We start from the raw sequence: 19,270 nt of genomic DNA, 5'->3' as shown, positions 1-19,270 counted from the left end.
GCGACGACGGCGGTGGTTTTTATTGCCAGTGGCAGGATAATAGCAAGCAACAATGGCCGTGGGAAGCCATTGCAGCTGCATCCTTGTTGTCATTTCTAACGTGGCTCTCTCATTGGTGTCCTTAAAGTCCTGACTCCCTGCCATTTCATTCCCCTGTAGTCTTGCGAACTTCATTTTGTTGTCGTCAACACTCGCTGGGGACCTCTTCGCACACAGAAGAAATATCAGGACAATTTGTCCGTAATTGGGTGTTTGAAACTGACATTGAAGTATGCAGAAGTTAATTAATAAAATCTAGTCAAGTTTGAACTTATTTTCAGTATTACGTTATGAAAGGTAACAGGCCAAATTAAAATAATTACAAATATTATATACTTTTCTCACTGTGCTGTTCTTAGCAGCTTGATAGTTGTTATCTGCTGCTTTGTTTTATTTGAACATCGCTCTGCCCTCCATTTTTTATGCCATTTCCAATGATTTTTTTTATTGAAGTCCTTCGTTTTGTGATTTGCTAAATTGAATTTCCAACTCAATTTGCCGACCCAACAACTTCATCTGCACTGACTAATTAGTCTGGCGCTGAAAAGTATACTATGACAAAAAGTAAAACCCCAAGGAGCAGCCATCTCCAACACAATCTTAATTAGTCTGGGCCAAAATTGATGGGGATACACATAAGGAGGCGGCTGGCCGAAATGCAATAATATTTCGTAAACAGAAGCATTGGCCAGGCTGAGAGCCATGCATAAAATGAATATCAATTAGGCCAAATGGGAATGGAAGGCCGGCTTCGATTTCAGAGATAAAACCCAAGTATGTGTGTACAGCTGCTCTGAGTGTTCCCAGTATTTTGTTGATTAAAGCCTATTTGTTATGGCAGGAATCTCGAACAATATATCCCCACTATCTGCACTATCTTTCTCTGCAGATGAAAAAGGATTTGCCTTAATTTGGCAACATTTTGTGTAGAAGGTGGTTGCCAAAATTGCACACAATAGGAAACCATATTTCGAGCTTATTTGTTTTAAGCCTCTTTAAGATTATACAAAAATGAAAATGCGTAGCAACCCTAATCTACTTTTCTTTAAGTGCAGAGCTTTCGAATTTAGTTAGAGCAAATAAATATATAAGACCCATTTTCTGTTTCCCAAATGTTGCCATTTAGATACTCGTATTTTGCACCCGAAAATGGTATGAGGTGGCGATTTCTCATTTTGATTTGGTTGTCCGCTTTTTGTGCTCTTTTATTATCTACTGATTTGTATTTGTATCTGAATCCGGAATGTGTGAATGTGTGTCTGTATCTGTGGGGCGTCTTTCATGCTCCGATAAATAAAATGAATTGAAAAAGTAAAAACCAACATACACAAGGAGGGACAGAAGAAGGACCTCCGTAGAAAAAAAAAGAAAAAGAAAAGGAAACTCAGCTCAGGGATAACAGATTAGTTGGAGCTGACTAGCAGCGTCCTGCCTTCCCATGGAAATCAAAACATTTTGTTAAAAGGAAACACCCACACAGATGCCACAGCCCATTCACACAGATACGAGCGCGTTTATCTGCGGAAACGGAGATACGTTCTACGTGCTCTAAACTGCCAACTCCGCTTCAATGGAAACTGTCTATCAGCGAATCCTTGTGGGCTGCCGTCTCTGTGTCTGTGTGTCTGTGAGTCAGTCAGCTTGTGTGTGTTAACGCATTTTGTTGCCAACTTATGTGTAATAAAATGTAATAAAATAAAACTCTCATATTAGAGATGTTGTGCCACTTTTTGTTGCTTTGCTGTCTCGACCCCATAAAAAGCACACCAAATGTCGGCTAGTTTTGTTGGTCGCTTTGAGCTGTCTGTGGTTGGTATTAGCCACGTTACACATACGCAGTGTTGCCCGGGCAGAGATCTTCGTGATGGTGGTAGTGATGGTAATCACCATAACAATCAGACTGAAGTGGGCACAATGACACATAACAAGGCTTATTAGGATCAGCGAGTTAATGGCCATGTTGATAAACATCAAGTGGACTTAACAGCAGATTCCACCGCATGATTGATGATTCGATGATGCAATTATGCAGTGATTCGATTACGCCTTGTGAATTTAATAGTACCTAATAAAAATTTCAGCTACCAAAGATACAAAAAAAAATTAAAAAAAATATATTTTATGATAAATAAACCATTAAGACACTTTAAATTCCCGAATATTCCCAATTGGCCTACCGTAAACAGAGTAATTATTTCGGTGAAACATATTAATTATTCCGCTTGTGACATTAAAGTCAACATAAAAATTAAATTCGTATCAAAAAACATTTAAATGTCAGTTAAAATAAATCAAGCGACAGGCAACGCAATCTGTCAGTTATTGCCCCCCATAAATGCTAACAGAAAAAACTTTTCCCAAGCTTTTTATGGGACAATTTCAACTCATTAGGCAGCTGCTGCCAAAAAGCAAACCGAACCAAACGAAACCATTAATTACATTTGGCTGCCGGCGACAAATTGAATTAACTTGTGTCAAAGTGCAGCGTATTGATTTTCTAATTGCAGCCCAAAGACCAGACCACAAAGGCATTACAAAACCATTAAAAAAAAAGGGACAACAAAAAGCAAAAAATGCATTTTCAACAAGCAGAAAATAAATAATTTGTAAATTAATTTTGCTCAAACATTCCAAGTGGTAAGATGAAAAACTGAGATGAACGCTGACCATTAACTTAATGAGGGTCATTGTGGGGCATGGGGCATGCGGCATGCGTAATGTTGGCTCTTAACACCTTGCAACAGCTGATGACCACAAAGGACGCGCCGGATGATGATGTTGTTGTTTATACACTCGCCGCCACTCGTTGCCACTCCCCCTCGCTTCTTAAGCCACCGCCCCCAGGATATTCCCGAGCAGCGGAAAGCAAACGGAGCCAAAGCACTTTTTAATGTGCCAACTTCCGTTGCTGGCAAAAAGGAAAAGAGAGCCAGAGAAACGGAAGATGATGAGGATGAGGACGAGCACGACTTCTGCGGCGGAAACGGAAGCCAAACAAATATGGCCGACGCACGCTTGGGCGGACAAAAAAACAACAATAAAACTTTTTAATGCATTTTTAGATGCCTCAGTTGGGCCCTGCTCGTCTACACACTGGGTAAAGAGCAAAAATATATGTATTATGATTTATGATTAAATTAAGAACGATGACGCTAAATGATGTTTACGAAAAGTTCGGAATATAAATGTATCAAATGTGGATAAGCTAATCTCTTCTAAATGAATAAAACAGTTTTGCAACTACAGCTTTATTAATAAATTACAAACAGAACAACATATTTTTTTTTTGCTTGTCTGTAAACAAATATTTTACTACCATAACCATTCACTTTCAAAACCTGGTTTCAGTGCAAAGTCAGCGTAATGAATATAAATGTATTCATCAGTCGAATTTCATTACGCAGCTTATCCCTTAATATTGCCGCATTAATTAAAAGTTTACGCAGATTAAATTTTCGCATCTTCTTTTGCCACCTCACCACTGTGCGACTTCCGAGGATTATTTCGTTGTGCTTTCTATCTTTTTTGTGGGGGGTCAAATCATCATCCCCCGCTGGTGTCCTTACAAATTTTTGATTTGCCACTGAAATATTTGGACCACACTTTATTTTCGTTACTGTGTTTTTTTTTTTTTTTTTTGGTTCATTCTATATTTAATACGTATATGTAATTTGCGCCAATTCATTTTTGTCGTTTTTAATGCTCTCTGGTTTTTTTTCAGTTGGAGCCTGCGGTTAGCGAGGCGACTGTAAAAAGCCAGAAAGTTTTTGCCCTGGCGTTGATGATGATGACGGCCGAAAGCGTGGAAAACAAAACGCTGATACAGAACGGGAAAGTTGGCCAAATGACAGAGGACAGTAAACAGGACATAACGACAATTTAAATGACATTTTTAGTTGGCATTTATGGTTGGGCGGCGAAGGATAATGGGTTCTCTTCGTATCCAACCAACTGTATCCTGTCCCCTGTGGTTTTCCCGACCGATTCGTGTGTGTGTGTGTGTGTATGGGTTTGGATAGTGACATGCGATATTTGATCAATAAACTTGCCAGGACAGCACAGGATACGCTGTGATGTGTGTATCCTGTTTTTTTTGCACAGCTGCCCCGACGAGTTGCCGAACCTAGCGGGGAAATTTCACTCCCCCGGTGGCTTATTTTTCCTTTTGACTCAAGCCGCATTCATTATGAAAAGCAAACAAGGTAGACGCCACTAGACGCCACATCAATCCGGCTCCTTTCCGTAGTCGAGCTAAAGCGTTTTCGCACGTTTTCCTTCGCCATCCATGGCATCAGATCAAAGGACCTCGTCCTCGGCCCATTCCCCATCCACATACCAGCTCGTCGTCGGTGGCACTCGAGGGGTTTCGCTCTGGCAAAACAAAAACCCTCGGGCCTGTCTCAAGCGTTATTTATTGTTAACGAAATAGCCGACGCCTACTTACCCCCAGCCCTTGCTTACCCCCCTTATGCAGAAAATCTTTTAGAATTCAACCCCCAAAACGCCTTGAGGGCAGGTTAAAGTTAAAGGGTCTCTTTAGGAGACCCGCTCGGGGTTGCCAGACCTCGCAAAAAGGACACGGACACGGACAAGGACAGAGGCCGAGCCATTATCATTATGCCGAGCTGTCTGTCAATTAATCAAATGCTAAATGCCAACAAAAAACGCATTTTGCGGCTTACAAGGCTGTCGACTTCTGGGGGTTAATAGCAAATTACATTGAAAGCTTTCGTTTGCCTCAATAAGACGTACAGTGGAAAAAATATGTAAACAAATTAGCACAAAACATGCAACAAGTATGGTGTTCTTTTCAAGAAGATGATAGATGATGATAGATGATATATTTATTTGGAGTTTTATGGTCTGCATTTCTCACATTACTTATACGTAGGACTTAGCTTTATAAAATTGGGAATTCAACTTACATGTAACAAAATTGCTTCTGGAATCGACAGCTTCAATCTGTAACGAACTAAGTAAAATGTAAATAAGTTAATACCAAATAATATTTAACTCCGTTTATAAATTTTTGTATAAATATTGTGCTATACATAATCTTAAGAATATTATATTGTTTAAAATGTTTCCGTATAAAGTCATTTAAAGCTCATTCATCGCTAATGTAATTAAACTGACCGCTTTTGTTACATTTTCCCAGCGAATCTCCGTAAGTTGGTTGTGTGTGTGTTGTCTCGTTATTGTTTCAATTGTTTCTGGACCGCCTGTCCTGATGACAACACAACTAAATTAACACATACAGGAGCAGCCATGGAATCACTACTGTCCTTGTCCTGCTCAACTTTTCCCAATTGTGCCCCCCAGCAGCAAAACCCCCATCAGTTTCGCACTCTCGTGTTGGTTTCTCTCGAACACACAAAGCCAATTGACAGTATGGATGCTCTGGGGCGGATTCATGGGGGCTTTCCAGTGGGTTGGAGCAGAAGGAGCGGAAGGAGCGGAAGGAGCGGAAGGAGCGAAAGGAGCGACAGCAGGAGCCAATTGAAAGCAGCAGCACACAAGGATTACAATCTATCAGCTCTGTTCCCGTTCTCCGTTTTGCACTCATGAAGCGTCCGAATATTTGAACTTGTCAAGGATTCAAAGTTCGAACGCTTTTGGACCATGGTCCATATAGGTTGCTCTCTATCGCCTTTTCACTCACTCTGTGTCAGTGCCCATCTATACCTCCCCCTCTAGCCTTGTTCAACTGCAGCTCAGCTCTTGTCGCATTGCAGTTTTGCCAGGGTTCAAGAGCTTTGTGTGTGTTAAAACGCTTTTTATTGTTGTAAATTTTCGGGTGCAAGGTTTGTTTGGGCCGCTATTGTTCGGCAGTCCAACTTGGCTAAGTCAGATTGAAAATCTCGAAAAAAAAAAGTGTTTTGCATTGATGGCACATGTTTTTTGACTATGTCTATTGCTAATTCTTTTGCTAGTTGAGTTCATGAAAAATTAGGCATTCGCCATAGGGAAGTTGACCTGTAGTTGCTTTTGGCTTTTCGATGATTGCTATAGATTTTCGCTCCTGCCATTTGCATGGGCCAACACTGCGGCTGTGTGCGTGAGTATCAGGCGTATCTGTATCTGTATCTGTGTCTGTGTCTGTATCTGCATGTGTGTGTGGCTGTCAGGCAACTCTATTACACTTAAAACGAGTCAATGCGTTTTAAAAAGGAACGAACCAATTGAACCAGCAGCCATATATAGGAGCGGGTCAACAAGGGATCTATGCTAGGATGTGTGTGTGTATGTGGGTGTAGCTGCCTTTGATTGTGTTGATTGTGTGGGAAAGAGAGAGGGGCGAAAGGAGGAAGCTGCACCTTGGGGAATTTGTAATTGAGGCACGTGTATGGCTAAATGATTGTGATCTTTTGGGCATTTCAAATATGCAATTAACGAACAGTAATGAGTACACATAGCAGGGCAAACGAAAATGCATTGTACAATGGAAAGATACAACTTTGACAGCAAAAGCAGGTCTAAGTGCATTTCGAAGTTGAGTGGTATCCGTATAAAAGAGAATTCCATTTAATTAGTATCACTAGTAAATAATTACAGCAGCTGTTTATATTCAAATATTTGTATTTGTATTGCAAATAACTTTTTTTACAACTATCTGTAACTTATTAAAAGCCATTTTCATCAAATCGATTCATGGATTCATTTGCAACAGCGACCAAATCCAAATTTCCAATCACTTTGATTGAACTACGAAATATCAACTTTACAACTAACGCAAATTGCCATGGATAAATCTGTCCCGACAATCCGGCAGATAAACTAATATCTCTTTCTGTCCATATCCGGTACGAGCTTTCCAGTCCATTGATGACCAACCAAACCGGCGTACCATTTTACAAATTGACTTTATGCCATCCATTTCGATTGCCTTACTGCCGCCGCCACCCACCCAAAACTCAAAATCTCACTCCCTGCAAAACCTAATCCATGTTCCCTATTTATACTACTACTAGCTCCAAAACTCGATTTTCCCATCCCGAACCATCAATGCACACAAAAACGGCAGCTTAGAGCAAAGTTTTAGCAACTAAAAACGGAGTCACATAAATGAACATGGCTGCGGACACAAAAGCGGCGAATATAAAACGGGGGTATAACTATACATATAGTATATATATAGGGAGAGGATATACATAGTGGGTGGTTTTGGGTGGCGGACGTGGACGTGTCACGCACACTTTATTCTTTATCCTTTATCCTGGCAGCGTCGTGGCTTTTGGAAACGTTTCATTTTCCGTTCAGTCAAAGGTATACAAAACAAAAAACTTTCCAACTGGACGGGACGGTACGTTGACGACAGCTAAATGCGCGAAAATGTTGGATCGTAACACCTCGCACCGCCCCCCTGGAAAATGCAAAAAACCCAAACTTTTCCCACACTTCAAACACAGCAGTGTTGCAGGAAACACGTGAACGTGAACATGAACTTAAAATGTAATTTGTTTTAAGCTGTAATTTTGTTTTTTGTTGTGTTCTGTTGTTGACCTTTTTTAAATTTCTCATTGCTACATTTTATTGTTAGACAAACCGTGATTACTAAACTTTACACTAATTTGTCAAAAGCTTTAAAAATAAATTAACAAATTATGCATGTTAGACTCCATGCTGGTCATGTAAATGATGTCCTTTGGCATTCTGCCTCGTAAAATGAATTTCAAATTTTGGGGTTTGTATATATTAAACATATGCATAAATGACACAAAACTGACAATGCTCAAAATGAGTGGCTTAGTTAAAATGGCGAGCTAAACGAGTATGAATGATTAACAGCGCTCACTCACTCAAGAAATCTGACAGAAAACGAAAGGATTTACTCAAGTACAACCAACTTCTGACCAGATTTCATTCAGTTTTAAAACTCACTCATTCAATGTTTTCCTTTTTTTGATAAAACACTCATAACTATACAACTTGGCCCCATTTTGTGCGTGGCACTCACTCATTTCAACTCAATTCGATTCGAGTGCATTCACTTAACAGTGAGTTGTGAATGATGCCATGCAGATGTTTAGTATATATACTATATGTATATTACGTACGTATATTACGCTTAAGCGCCGGAACAAAGCAATCAGCAGAAAGCCATGCGTGCGTGTGTGCCGCACAAGAAGAACGCATAAACATAAACCATAAAAATATGCAAAAATAAGGAAAATAAGGGAAATAATAAATGGACAAGAAGGAAGCAGAGCCCGCAGCATTCATATGCGGTAAGCGGTATAAGCCTCGGATGCCACGCCCCTATAAACAAAAAACGCCAGACTTTACAGCTTGCGTTGTCATATTTGTTGCCTACAAGTTTGCATTGCACAGAAAAAATAAATACATACAAATAAATAAAAACATATTTACTTCTCATAGTTACATATTATTCTAACAGAGGAACTTAATATATCATATTAAAAATTACAACTTAATTTTTGATAAATAATTTAAGCTTAGATAAAATGCTTAAGAAATGCAAAATAGGGTTTGAATTGATTTAAAGGCGTTATTCTTACCACCCCACAGTTTCAAGTGTATTCCAAACTGCGGGCCGCTAATCCCAATTTCTTGGTTTTTTATTTTATTCCGCTTTTCCTGGTTTAACGCGGTGTACAAATTGTTGCTTAACAACAACACAAAGGCACATGCACATTATACTTTGCGGAGAGGAAAAAAAGGGCGCCGCCAAACAAAAACGGAAAAGCGCAGGGCGCGAGAAAAGCCTTCGAGTTTGAAAAATGTGTGCGAAAAATGGCCAAAAGCAGCCGCATTGTGTGGCCAGCTGCGTTGCGAGTGTGTGCTAGTGGAATTCAGAGCGTGTGTTGGCCAAATAACGACAACAACTAAAGCAACAAAAGCAGTCGCCAAACTGCAATCGTACAACATATATATAATAAAGAGGGAAATACTAGTAGCACACAGCTGGTAAAGCCGTCGAAATGTTGCAAAACATTTGCAACGTTTAAAATTTTCAAAATACAAACACTGAGAACCACTGAAATGTGGCAAATGTGGAGTAGCTGGTGCAAAGCGCTTCCTAATGGAGAACAATAAGTAAAGGGGACTTGCAACCGAAAACTTCACCACCAGCTGCCCCAAGTACTAGAAAACCTCACTGACATGCCCATTTACTCCACAAAATAGGATTACAAAAAAAAGAAACAAGAAATGATAGCTCAAAAGCAGCTTACACTGCGCTGCAGCGAATGAGGCAGCTTGAGTTGCACGGAAAATCTATTAGTTCATAAAGGGAACACTCGGATGCATTACGAATATGAATAAATAAAAGGTGGTTTGATAAGATACGGTTGGTTTTAAATGGCAATAAAAGCCACTAAATAAAAGAGAGTTCGTAAATTAAATTGTCAAACATTACACACAAAACATACTACAACTTACCCCAATTATTACATTTTAAGCGAAGCAGCCCTCAATACATTCTATTATCAAAACGTTCAAAATTCAAGTAGTACAAATCTCGCAGGTTGCCCAATTACCAAAAATTCTGTGGAAATTTCGAGGCCAAAAACAATCCATAAATTGAAATGGCCAAGCTCTTCGCTGGGTTTTATTCGTAATCCTGCCACCAACGGTGGCAGCTGCAGCGGTGTTGCATGCACGGTTTCCAATAACAACAAACACGAGGCATTATTAGCATAGTCATTAACACAGTTGGACCCAGCAAGCCAAAAGCGAATCCCGGACAAATCTCGCAGAACAGAACCTGCTAATTAGCAGGGGCCACAAAAAGAAAATAGAGGGAAAAATAACACGAGTTCGATGCGAAATCAATCCAAATGCGGGCTTAGATACATACATATGTACATATATACGCCAGATATATACCCGAATAATAAGCGTATGTATATATAATCCTTTCGTATATATATAAGTCTGAGTGTCGGACTCCCTGGCAACGCAGATGCAAATTCTGTTAGCAAACGAACCCTCTCTCGACCTTTTTCAGGCGGCTTATTTGGCATTTTGCTTTCGTCCCGCCGGCAAATCATAATCATCAGGCATAAGAGAAAAAAAAACAAACAAAAGCAGCTAAACAAGGACTCCCGCAGACTCCCATGCAGCAAATCATTTATTAAGAAGGCCCTTCATCTTCATCTGAGCCATGCTGCTCCTACAATCCTCCAATCCTCCCTAGATTCCCACTTGGCCCCCCTTTTTCTAGGGGCCAGCTGTGCTTTGGGGGCTCTATGATTGTCAGCGGGCACGGAATAATGGCTAAGCCGAATGCACCGAGCATCCATCTGAATCTCAATCTGAATCTGAATCTGACTCTGAATCTGAATGCTGGGCGAGCATGAAAGAAATATGAACGGGTGCCTCTTGAATGGCTGGGCTGGCTGGAGTGGCTGGAGTGGAAGACGAAGGAAACTGGGACACTCAATGCATCATCATTCTAAGCCGCATCAAACGAGATTTGTCAGACGGGCGTAAGCAGCAGAAAGGCGTGAGCTGAAATTTAGACATAATAGATTGCCGTGAAGAATGGGACAGATTAAGTCCTAGATCGGCTTTGCTCGGGAGCAGTTCCAGTCCCAGGCGTGGGATTAAATACAAAACTGGTTCGAAACATGCACTTACAGTTCTCTATCACATCATGTTTACTTCGCAGACTATAAAAATATCTAAATTCTTGGTAGCAAGAGGGAACACTATTTGCAAATAAGCAGAATTCGTGAAACGTCAATTAAATGCATTGCGAGCAAAGGCACTTTGTGTGAATAACTTTTGATGTATGTTTCTTTTAGATTAATTTCTTAGTCATGAAACTGAGTCATGAATTTGAAAATAGAATAAACAAAACAAAATCTTTACAAGATGATTCCAAATAAGCAAACAAAGTGTTTTCTACAGAGATCATTTAAAGATTATTAAAGTTTCCTGTTCGCCAAGAACGTTGAGTCTTCAATTCAACAACACAAAAACCCAGACAAATTCCTCACTCGAGTTTAATTAACTAAAATTATTGATAATAATCTTTCGGTCGAGAAGAAGTGGCCATAAAAGCAGTTCCTCCGGTTTCACACACAAAAACCAACTAATCACCAATGTCTAATTATAAACGTATTCTATCAGAGAGTCACTCGAAGCACTCCAGTTGCAGGCCAGGAATGCCGAATTGGACAACTGGTTTTATGGCAAATGCCAAAATCGAGCAAAAAGCTTGAGGGATGGCCCGATGGATGGAAAGCACCTACTGATATCAAGTGGCAGGACGAAGTTGCAGCAAGCACACAATATGTTGCCAGCTGTACAATGGGCCACTTAAACGACAACAATAAAAAATTATTAGAATGCCAAAGGCAGCCGAGGCAGAGGCAATAGCAAAGGATTCAGCTAAGGACTCAGTCCGGCACTTCATAAATCTAGCAAAGGCATATGAAATACGAGTATCCTGTGCTGAGAGCAGAGCCAATCAAGTTGCATACAACCAGGGGCATGCAGCACAGGAGAACACCGTGAGAAATAAGTGATATTCATCGGTTAGTTTAAAATAAGCAACCTTTGAGAAACACAAAAGCTGCTTAAATTAAAAAATTATATTTATGGTCACATTTTATTAAAGAAAGAATAATTTTGTAATGTGGTAATATAGTGTTTATGATTTATTGTTTATAAATATAAAATATTATTAGGAAAATGTTGATTTGTTTCGTAGTTTTATCTAAATATTAAAATGATATTATATTTTCTCAGTGCACAAAATAACGCAGGCAACCTTGTTACTACTTTTTCTGCATGTCCTGACCACCCAGGACATATAGACCCGGCAGAAACACACACTCATACACATTTGCCTTGTGATTTATTAACAAGCTATCGTTTATCATGTGGGCAACAAAGGGTTAATGCCTGAAGGGCCTGCTGAGTTATGCACCAGCAGCACCAGCTGCAATTGCCAATTTGCTACATGTGACTATATGCTAGAGTGCTATACGCTCTATATACGATATATGGCAAAGGGATGGGGATAGGCGGCGGGGGGACGGTACCCGAAAATATCTGAGAGGCATCAAGATAAACAACAATCGCCTCAAGATAAACAAAAGCGGAAAGTCACGAAAAGTATGCGCCAGACAAACAAAAAGGCAGCGGGGAAAAGACCAAAAAAAAAACAAAAAACCCATGAAAAAGCCGCAAGAAGAATTCCGCACCGATAATTTATGTGTGCCGCCAAGTTTATAAAAATTAAGATATTTCCCATTTCCCATTAAACTTTTCATAGCTGGAGAAACGGAGCCCAAGCCATATGCCCATAACTTATCTTGAAAATATTTGTTTTGAGCGTCGTGCTCTCGAGTATTTTTTCGCCGCTTCCTCCAATTTCTTTTTGGGAAAAATCTGAACGTGTTGAAGCGTTAAATTTCCATGTGGGCGGCCGGCCAGCCAGAGAATGGCCAAGACGAAAAAAACTAGGTGGAACGAGAAGCAAACAAGTTGCAAAGCTGGAAAAGGAGTCGGACGTGGGTGCCGGGGCCAAGATAAAATGTTGACCAATAAATTTTGTGACCATGAACGACAAACACACAGAGCGAGAAGAAAATAAAAGGCCAGAACCTGAGAAACCAAGGGGAGCAGCCAAAAGGAACAAAAAGCGCATGGTCAACAATAATAAACACAAACGATTAGGGGCAAGAACAGGCCTCACAAATTTGGAATGCTCTCTCAAGAAATCTTATTTGGGCCTTGACCAGTTCAAGAATCCAATCGAAATTCCTATAAAATTTCAATTGACTGGAAAACATAACAGAGTTGTCTGGTTTTAATCCAGAAATCAAGTATATAAATGGCATTTCATTCATTAGTTTCGCAGCCCAATAATTTATGTATAATGATAACGCATTAAACAAATGAGCTTATCGCCTTATTCCGGTCATATACAACATTTCAAATTTGGCTATTTAATCTATATGTACACAATGGCACCTCCGAAACTTTCAAATAACAATCAAAATTTATAGAGATAATTAATTGTCTGTTGTGAAGTTCAAGAAAATCAAACAAAATGTCTAGAAATGTCTAGTGGACTATATTATCTTATGAAACCAATCAAGGATGACCAGCTAAAAACATACTTTACATTTTTATAAAACAATAGATTGCTTCAATCGTTTAAGTTAAAATTAAAATTCTAAAGGCATCGTTTAGCCTTTATTTATAAAAAAAAAGAAAACTGCACTGCAAGTGTTATTGGATCCAAATGAGTAATAAACAGAAATGTAAGATCTACCAAGAACTAAATATGAATGGTTATAAAAATATAGAATATTCGAGACATAAAATGAATGTATTAAGATGTTTTTCAATTCTCCATGAAAATCATCACCTCCGACAAAAAATCAAAATCTATTTTGAAGTCAATTAAAATGATTTTTGGGATGTGATTCCTGTTACTGTAGACTGAAAGACCCAGAGAATATATTAACCTTTCCAAGGAACCCATTAATAATATTCGGAACCCTTTGAGCCAGAAATCCAGGTAACTCCTACGTTGCAGTTAGTGTATGACAAATGTGGAAAAACTAGCGCGACGGGCGATTGGCGACTGGCGACTAGCGACTGGCGACCAGGCCAACAAACAATGTCCAGCGATTTCCGATCGACAAGTTGGGGCCAAGAGCGTGATGAACATGAGCAAGAGGGGGGAGGGCGAAGGAAGTCGGAATGGGAGAATGAAGGAGGGAGAGAGAAAGAGGAGCCGCATCGTGTGCAAGAATGCTTTGCTCCGCGAGTGTCATTAACTCGTTTGCCTTATCTCGAAAAACGTAAACGAAGCTGCATGAGAGCTTTATTTACGTACGAATGTGTATGTGTGTTAGGGAAAATTACCTGCGAAAGGTGCCGCCTTGCCGACTAATTGATAAGTTTTGGTTTCATATTCGTCTACGTAAGTAATTAACTATGGTAATTTGGGAAATTGGGTATATGTATATTTAGAGCGCCGCTTCTTCTTACCTGTCGCATCAATGACGCACGCTGCCGACGCCGACTGCAGCAGCGACGCTGACAGAGGAGTTTACGTTAGCTCGCTCTCTCTGTCTCTCTTTATGTCTCCCACTCGAACACAAACGTGTTGCGCTCACCAATACCAAGGCGAAATTGCACAGCTGAGCTGGGGAAAATGCAACGAATGCGGTGCACAAAACAGAGGGCCGAAAACAATAAAGTTATGTCAATTTGTTGCTGACTGAGTTGTTCTCTGCCAGCTGCTCCCGTTTGTTGTTACTTTGTTTTTGGCACGTGAATCCGACAATCGCATTTTTCAAATTCTTGCACTCATTCGCTTTTGTGCATTTGTTTACGTCACTTGCTCATACACACGCACAATCGCACACACACGCGTGACTGAATGAAAGGCGCGTAAAGAAGAGAGTGGAAATGCCAGAAAGAGAGCGATTAATTTGGCAAACCGCCGCACGCTCAAATAAACAAATATTTTATTTATATTTCTTGCCCCAATCACTGCGTCTTTGTTTAGTAATATTCGTTAGTGTCTGCTAATTCCCATTTTGCACAAGTGTCTTATGCATGGCAACAAACAATACAAAAATCGAAATTTCCACTCGCGTTTTCGCTTCGCCCAGCAAACACGGGCTGCTGCAATTCGCAGATAAGCGAATTTGATTAATATTCTAGCGCGTTGCGCATTGTTGTAACTTGCGAGATTACTCAAATGGCTCGGAACACATTTTATTGCATTTTAATTAATTTCTGCTGGCCTCGCGAGCAGCAAAAAATTGTCCGCTGCCCACAACCGAACGCGATGAAAACAAAGATGAACTAGCGATGGCACAGATGGTGATGTGAGGTCCAGACATGCGATAGTTTGCTGGTTGGTTAGTCGACTAGTCGATTGGTGCGCAGTTTCGATAAGTTTTAAATTTTTGATTGCTGCATAACCTTGTAGAACAAGTATCTTTAAATTATACTCACATTATGCCTTAGACTGTTCTCAGTCTGAGTTTTCTGAATTAATACATTCCAAATTATAGTTATTAATAGATAGAACACCAAAAATGATATGCCTCTAACAATTTAAAATTATTTACCAAATTCAGTTAAGGCTGTCCCCTGGATTCATCGATAACAAGTACCGATAAGCAACCAAAAGACATCTGTTATGCAAACGAGTGGGCAGTCCTTTGATGGGCGTAAAAACTCATTGATAAAAACAAAATTGCTTTAAATTATCAGTTTGGGGGAGGGATCAGGATCGAAAGAACCGGGAGCATGTCGGAGCTTAAGGCCCCGTCGCTGCAATCTCTGCTGGAATCGGAGCGCGGATCTACAGACAGTTTGCTGGCCGAATCCCTGCAGCTGGACTTCGAAGATGTGAGTTGGGATTACCCGAAAATGTAGTGTCCTATATAAAACTTTCTCTGGATTAATCAACTTCTAGCTCGATGATGCGGAGTTTGCCATACCACCCACAGATGTGCTGCCCACTTTGGAGGCGGTGCTCAGTGAATTCGAGGCGGATTCGGATGTGGCCTCCGAATTTGGAATGCCGGTGCCCCATGCCACACCTACGCCTTCCATTGGCGAGGACTCCACAATCAGAACTGATGGCAGAGGTGGTGGCGGATCTATAATGAGGTACACCCTCCTGCATGGCATCTCTGCGCAGCTTTCCTCAGCAGCGGAACGTGTTAATGCCGGAGCAGCCAGTTCCTGTGCCGTGGCCGCATTCATAGCCATCGGGACATCACATGGACACATTTTGAACTTCGATGTAACCCAAACCCTTAGGTGGGCCCATCAGGACAAGCATGGACAGGGTGCGGTGGCCAGTTTGGCCTTCAATGCGGACTCCACGCGGCTTTTGGCCGGTTACTCTAGAGGATTGGTTGCCATGCTGGACACTCAAACGGGTGATGTGCTCCGGGAGCTGTTCGATGTCATAACGCCAAACACCGGCGTACTGCATGTCAAATGGACCTCCAGATCGTCACTGGCCTTGTGTGCGGATGCCGGCGGATCAGTGTGGTCTCTTAGTTTCACCCGAAAGCTGGGCATCCGCGGCTGCCAATCCAGATGCCTCTTTTCCGGCGCTCGTGGAGAGGTCTGCGCCGTGGAACCTCTAATAATGGATGCTCATGGGCGCCATGAATTGGATCAGTACTGCATTGTGGCTCTGGCAACGTTATCAAAGTATTTCATCGTAACTGTCCGACCAAGATTGAGGGTCATAAAATACCATGTGCTCCAGGGACCTCCAGATTGCTTGCCTCTCCTCGCCTGGCATTTAGTACTCATTCAAGCGGCAGATACCTCCCGCTCCGTGGATCCCGTGATTGTGGTGGGCCGCGGCAATCAATTATTCTTTCACCAACTGTTTGTCTCAAATGGACGGATCACTCTTCTATATCTACGTCATGTTCAGCTGCAGGGAAGTCTCCTCTCCGCTCACTGGCTGGGACCAAAGTGTGTGGCCTCATTGGACACGGCGGAAATACTTCATCTGGTGGATGTGCGATCCAGCAAGGAACTAGAATGTATGGATATGGCCAACGCAGGACTGGTCTACGGATCTGCGCAATTTAAAGGTTTAGCCACTGGCGGAAATGTGTCACCTGCATTCGCTTTAGCTGGCTCAAATGCATGTTATAACTCTGTGGTTTCAAGAGGAACCCAGCTGTACGTTTTGGGGGCCAGATCCCTGCACATAATTGGAGTAAGGACTTGGTCGGAGAGAATTAGCTTTCTGGTAAAAAATCACACATGTGCATTCATATGGAAAATCATCAACATCACCTTTATCCTTTCTAGGTAAAACACCATCGGTGGCAGGAAGCCTGTCAACTGGCACTAGATGGCTACATTGCCTCTGTGGATCGCCCAAGGAAACGTGCCCAAGCCAAGGAGCGTATCATCATGCTCTTTAAGGAATACATCGCCAATTCCGCCCGGGCACCAGACTATTGCCTCGGTGCCATTGTCAACTGCTTGATCACCGTGGGTGAACTGGATCTTCTGTGGACGCAGCTGTGGGAAAAGTTGCACAACAGCAGTACTGAACTCTTCTTGCAGCACATTTCCGATCACATAGAAAAGGAAACGATACATAGTGTCAATCCCGTGATATCCCAGGCTTTGGTGGATTACTGGCTGGAACACTCACCTGTCAAACTTGAACAGCTTATCCTTAAGCTGGATTGGATGTGCCTGGATCTCAACCAGGTACTTAAGGCTGTGAAGAAGCACCGCCTGTATAGGGCCCAAATCTACCTCAACACCCACGCTTTGAACGATTATACGGCGGCGCTGACTGAACTTCTACCACTGGTGACCCCTGAGGAGACTGATTTGGGGAATTGCCTGCTGGTCTACGTGTCCAGTTGTCTGGCGGGAAGGGGCTATCCCAGCGGCGAAATACCCGTGGAGCTGGTGCATCAAGTCAAACACGATGTCCTGCGTTGTCTGACCTCCCAGCATTCCAAGGAGAATGCCGGAGATGAGCTGCCCTATCCCTATCTCAGAGCTCTGCTCAAGTTCGATACTCGGGAGACCCTAAACGTTATATCGCTGGCGTTCCAGGAACAAGAGTTCAGCAACGAGCTGGGAATCTCGCATCGCAAAAGGATTATCAATCTGCTGCTGGAAATCATGTCGCCCGAGAATGCAACGGTAAGGTTTTGGTTACTATGATAGTCAGTCATAATACAATTAATCTTTTTATCTTCCAGTGGGCGGAGATTGGCTGCCTGCTGAACTTCATTGCTCAGCAGATTTCGTTGCAATGCCTGCCGCGGGATAGACAGCTTTTGGAACGAGTTTTGAGCCACTTGGCGCAGGAGGAAATTGCCAACGAAAGCAGCCGCCAACACTCCGAACGAGAGAATGCATGGCACGAGCTACTATCCTCCAACTGCCTGGCAGAGATCAGCAGCGATGAGGAGCAGCTGCTCTTGGCAGAGAAGGCGCGGTGCTATTGTGTAGTGGAGTATCTACTGGAGAAGCTTGAGCGATACGATACCATCCTGGATTGTTACATTCGAAACGAAGCCAGGCACGAAACTATGTTTGCTTATATGGAACGCCATGTAGCCACACCAAAGAGAAGCATTTACCGACAGTTGAAAAGGCATCTAAGGGAGCTGCTAACGATCAATGCCAAGGAAACCACTCGCTTGCTGGCCCTGCACTATCCAGACAAGATTTATGAGCTTTTAGATAACCTGAGAAGAGAGGAGAATTTGTTATATCTGTTTCTCAAGTGCCTCAATGATCGTAAAAGCAAATTGGACGCCAGTCAAATGGAGTTACTACTGGAACTGTATTGTAAAATGGAATCGGCGTCTACTGTCGAGGAATTCCTTCGCTGCAATTCGGGTTATCGCTTGGAGAAGGCCATTGCCATAGCTGAAAGCCATCACCTTAACCGATCTGTGATTTATCTGTATGAAAAGCAAGAGAGCTATGCGAAAGCCTTTGAGTTGTCCATGGAACTGCTCAAGTCCGCTACCGGCGAGGAAGCTGCCAAGGAGGCACAGACCATTTCGGCTCTTTTGGCTCGGTCTGTGGAAACGTTACCAGCTCCGGAACTGGAGCGCTGTTGGTTCGCACTTTTGCAATATATTCTGCCGCATCAGGAACTTCAGTCCATTACCAAATCTCTGCTGCACGAGGCCTCGCAGCATATCGATCTGCACAATTTGGTTCAATTGATTATGAATACCCACAATGTGTCAAGTAGTTTTGGTGACATAAAGGATCTTCTAATGGGCATGCTGGATAGTTCGAGGCACAAAACGGAGGCTTTGCGCGCATCTGCTGCTGCCTTGTGTCAAGATCTTCACCTGGAGTTTGTAAAGCGGTATCAGCACGCGCATCGTGGACTTTGGGTGACCACCACAAAGTGTTCCGTGTGCCGCCAAAGGCTGTACGATCACAGCCAGGTTCAGATCTTTGGCGGATGTGGACATGGTATACACGAGCAGTGCATGGAGGAGGCGGAGACTCAGTTTGAAGAATGTCCACGGTGCTTTGCGGCCATTCCAGACCAAAGTATTGGTTTGCCGCGGCCAAACAAAAATCTAATCAGCATTTCCTCGTCCCTGGAAATTGGTGCCTTGCAGCTAAAGGCACCACCCAGGCGATTTATTTAGTTGCTTCGTGCTTTTTTGTATATTCCATTTATTCCTCTATGTATTTATTGTCCAACTATGTGTATTGTATGTGTAAGTAAAGAAATTGCATGATAAATCCG

The 19,270-nt window shown here is 42.0% G+C and overlaps 2 protein-coding genes across 2 annotated transcripts in view; one reads left to right on the top strand and one right to left on the bottom strand.

Annotated features, from left to right (window-relative positions):
* The window catches only part of LOC6533211 (bifunctional heparan sulfate N-deacetylase/N-sulfotransferase), a 56,019-nt gene extending 41,180 nt beyond the window's left edge, over positions 1-14,839 (bottom strand). The window contains exons 1-2 of the mRNA XM_002093901.4: positions 14,017-14,839; positions 4,965-5,011 (exon numbers count right to left, since the gene is read on the bottom strand). The gene's annotated coding sequence lies outside the window, so the exon portion shown is untranslated. The remainder of the gene's footprint in view (positions 1-4,964; positions 5,012-14,016) is intronic.
* A 336-nt stretch (positions 14,840-15,175) lies between these two features.
* On the top strand, positions 15,176-19,266 carry LOC6533208 (vacuolar protein sorting-associated protein 8 homolog). The gene is made up of 4 exons (XM_002093898.4): positions 15,176-15,393; positions 15,461-16,768; positions 16,831-17,688; positions 17,748-19,266. Exons 1-4 carry the CDS (start codon positions 15,292-15,294, stop codon positions 19,167-19,169), a joined length of 3,690 nt encoding a protein of 1,229 aa, XP_002093934.1. The 5' UTR covers positions 15,176-15,291; the 3' UTR covers positions 19,170-19,266.
* The last annotated feature ends 4 nt before the right edge of the window (positions 19,267-19,270 follow it).

This window comes from Drosophila yakuba, chromosome 3L (assembly GCF_016746365.2).
Source record: "Drosophila yakuba strain Tai18E2 chromosome 3L, Prin_Dyak_Tai18E2_2.1, whole genome shotgun sequence".
NCBI classification, from domain to species: Eukaryota; Metazoa; Arthropoda; class Insecta; order Diptera; family Drosophilidae; genus Drosophila; species Drosophila yakuba.
This window is presented reverse-complemented; position numbering and strand designations above follow the sequence as displayed.

What these genes read in the sequence shown, in the direction of transcription:
- LOC6533208 (XM_002093898.4), top strand. Translation starts at nt 15,292, where the DNA reads ATGTCGGAGCTTAAGGCCCCGTCGCTGCAATCTCTGCTGGAATCGGAG. An exon ending in TGCAGCTGGACTTCGAAGAT is followed by an intron (nt 15,394 to 15,460) that starts GTGAGTTGGGAT and finishes ATCAACTTCTAG; the next exon opens with CTCGATGATGCGGAGTTTGC. An exon ending in TGTCGCCCGAGAATGCAACG is followed by an intron (nt 17,689 to 17,747) that starts GTAAGGTTTTGG and finishes TTTATCTTCCAG; the next exon opens with TGGGCGGAGATTGGCTGCCT.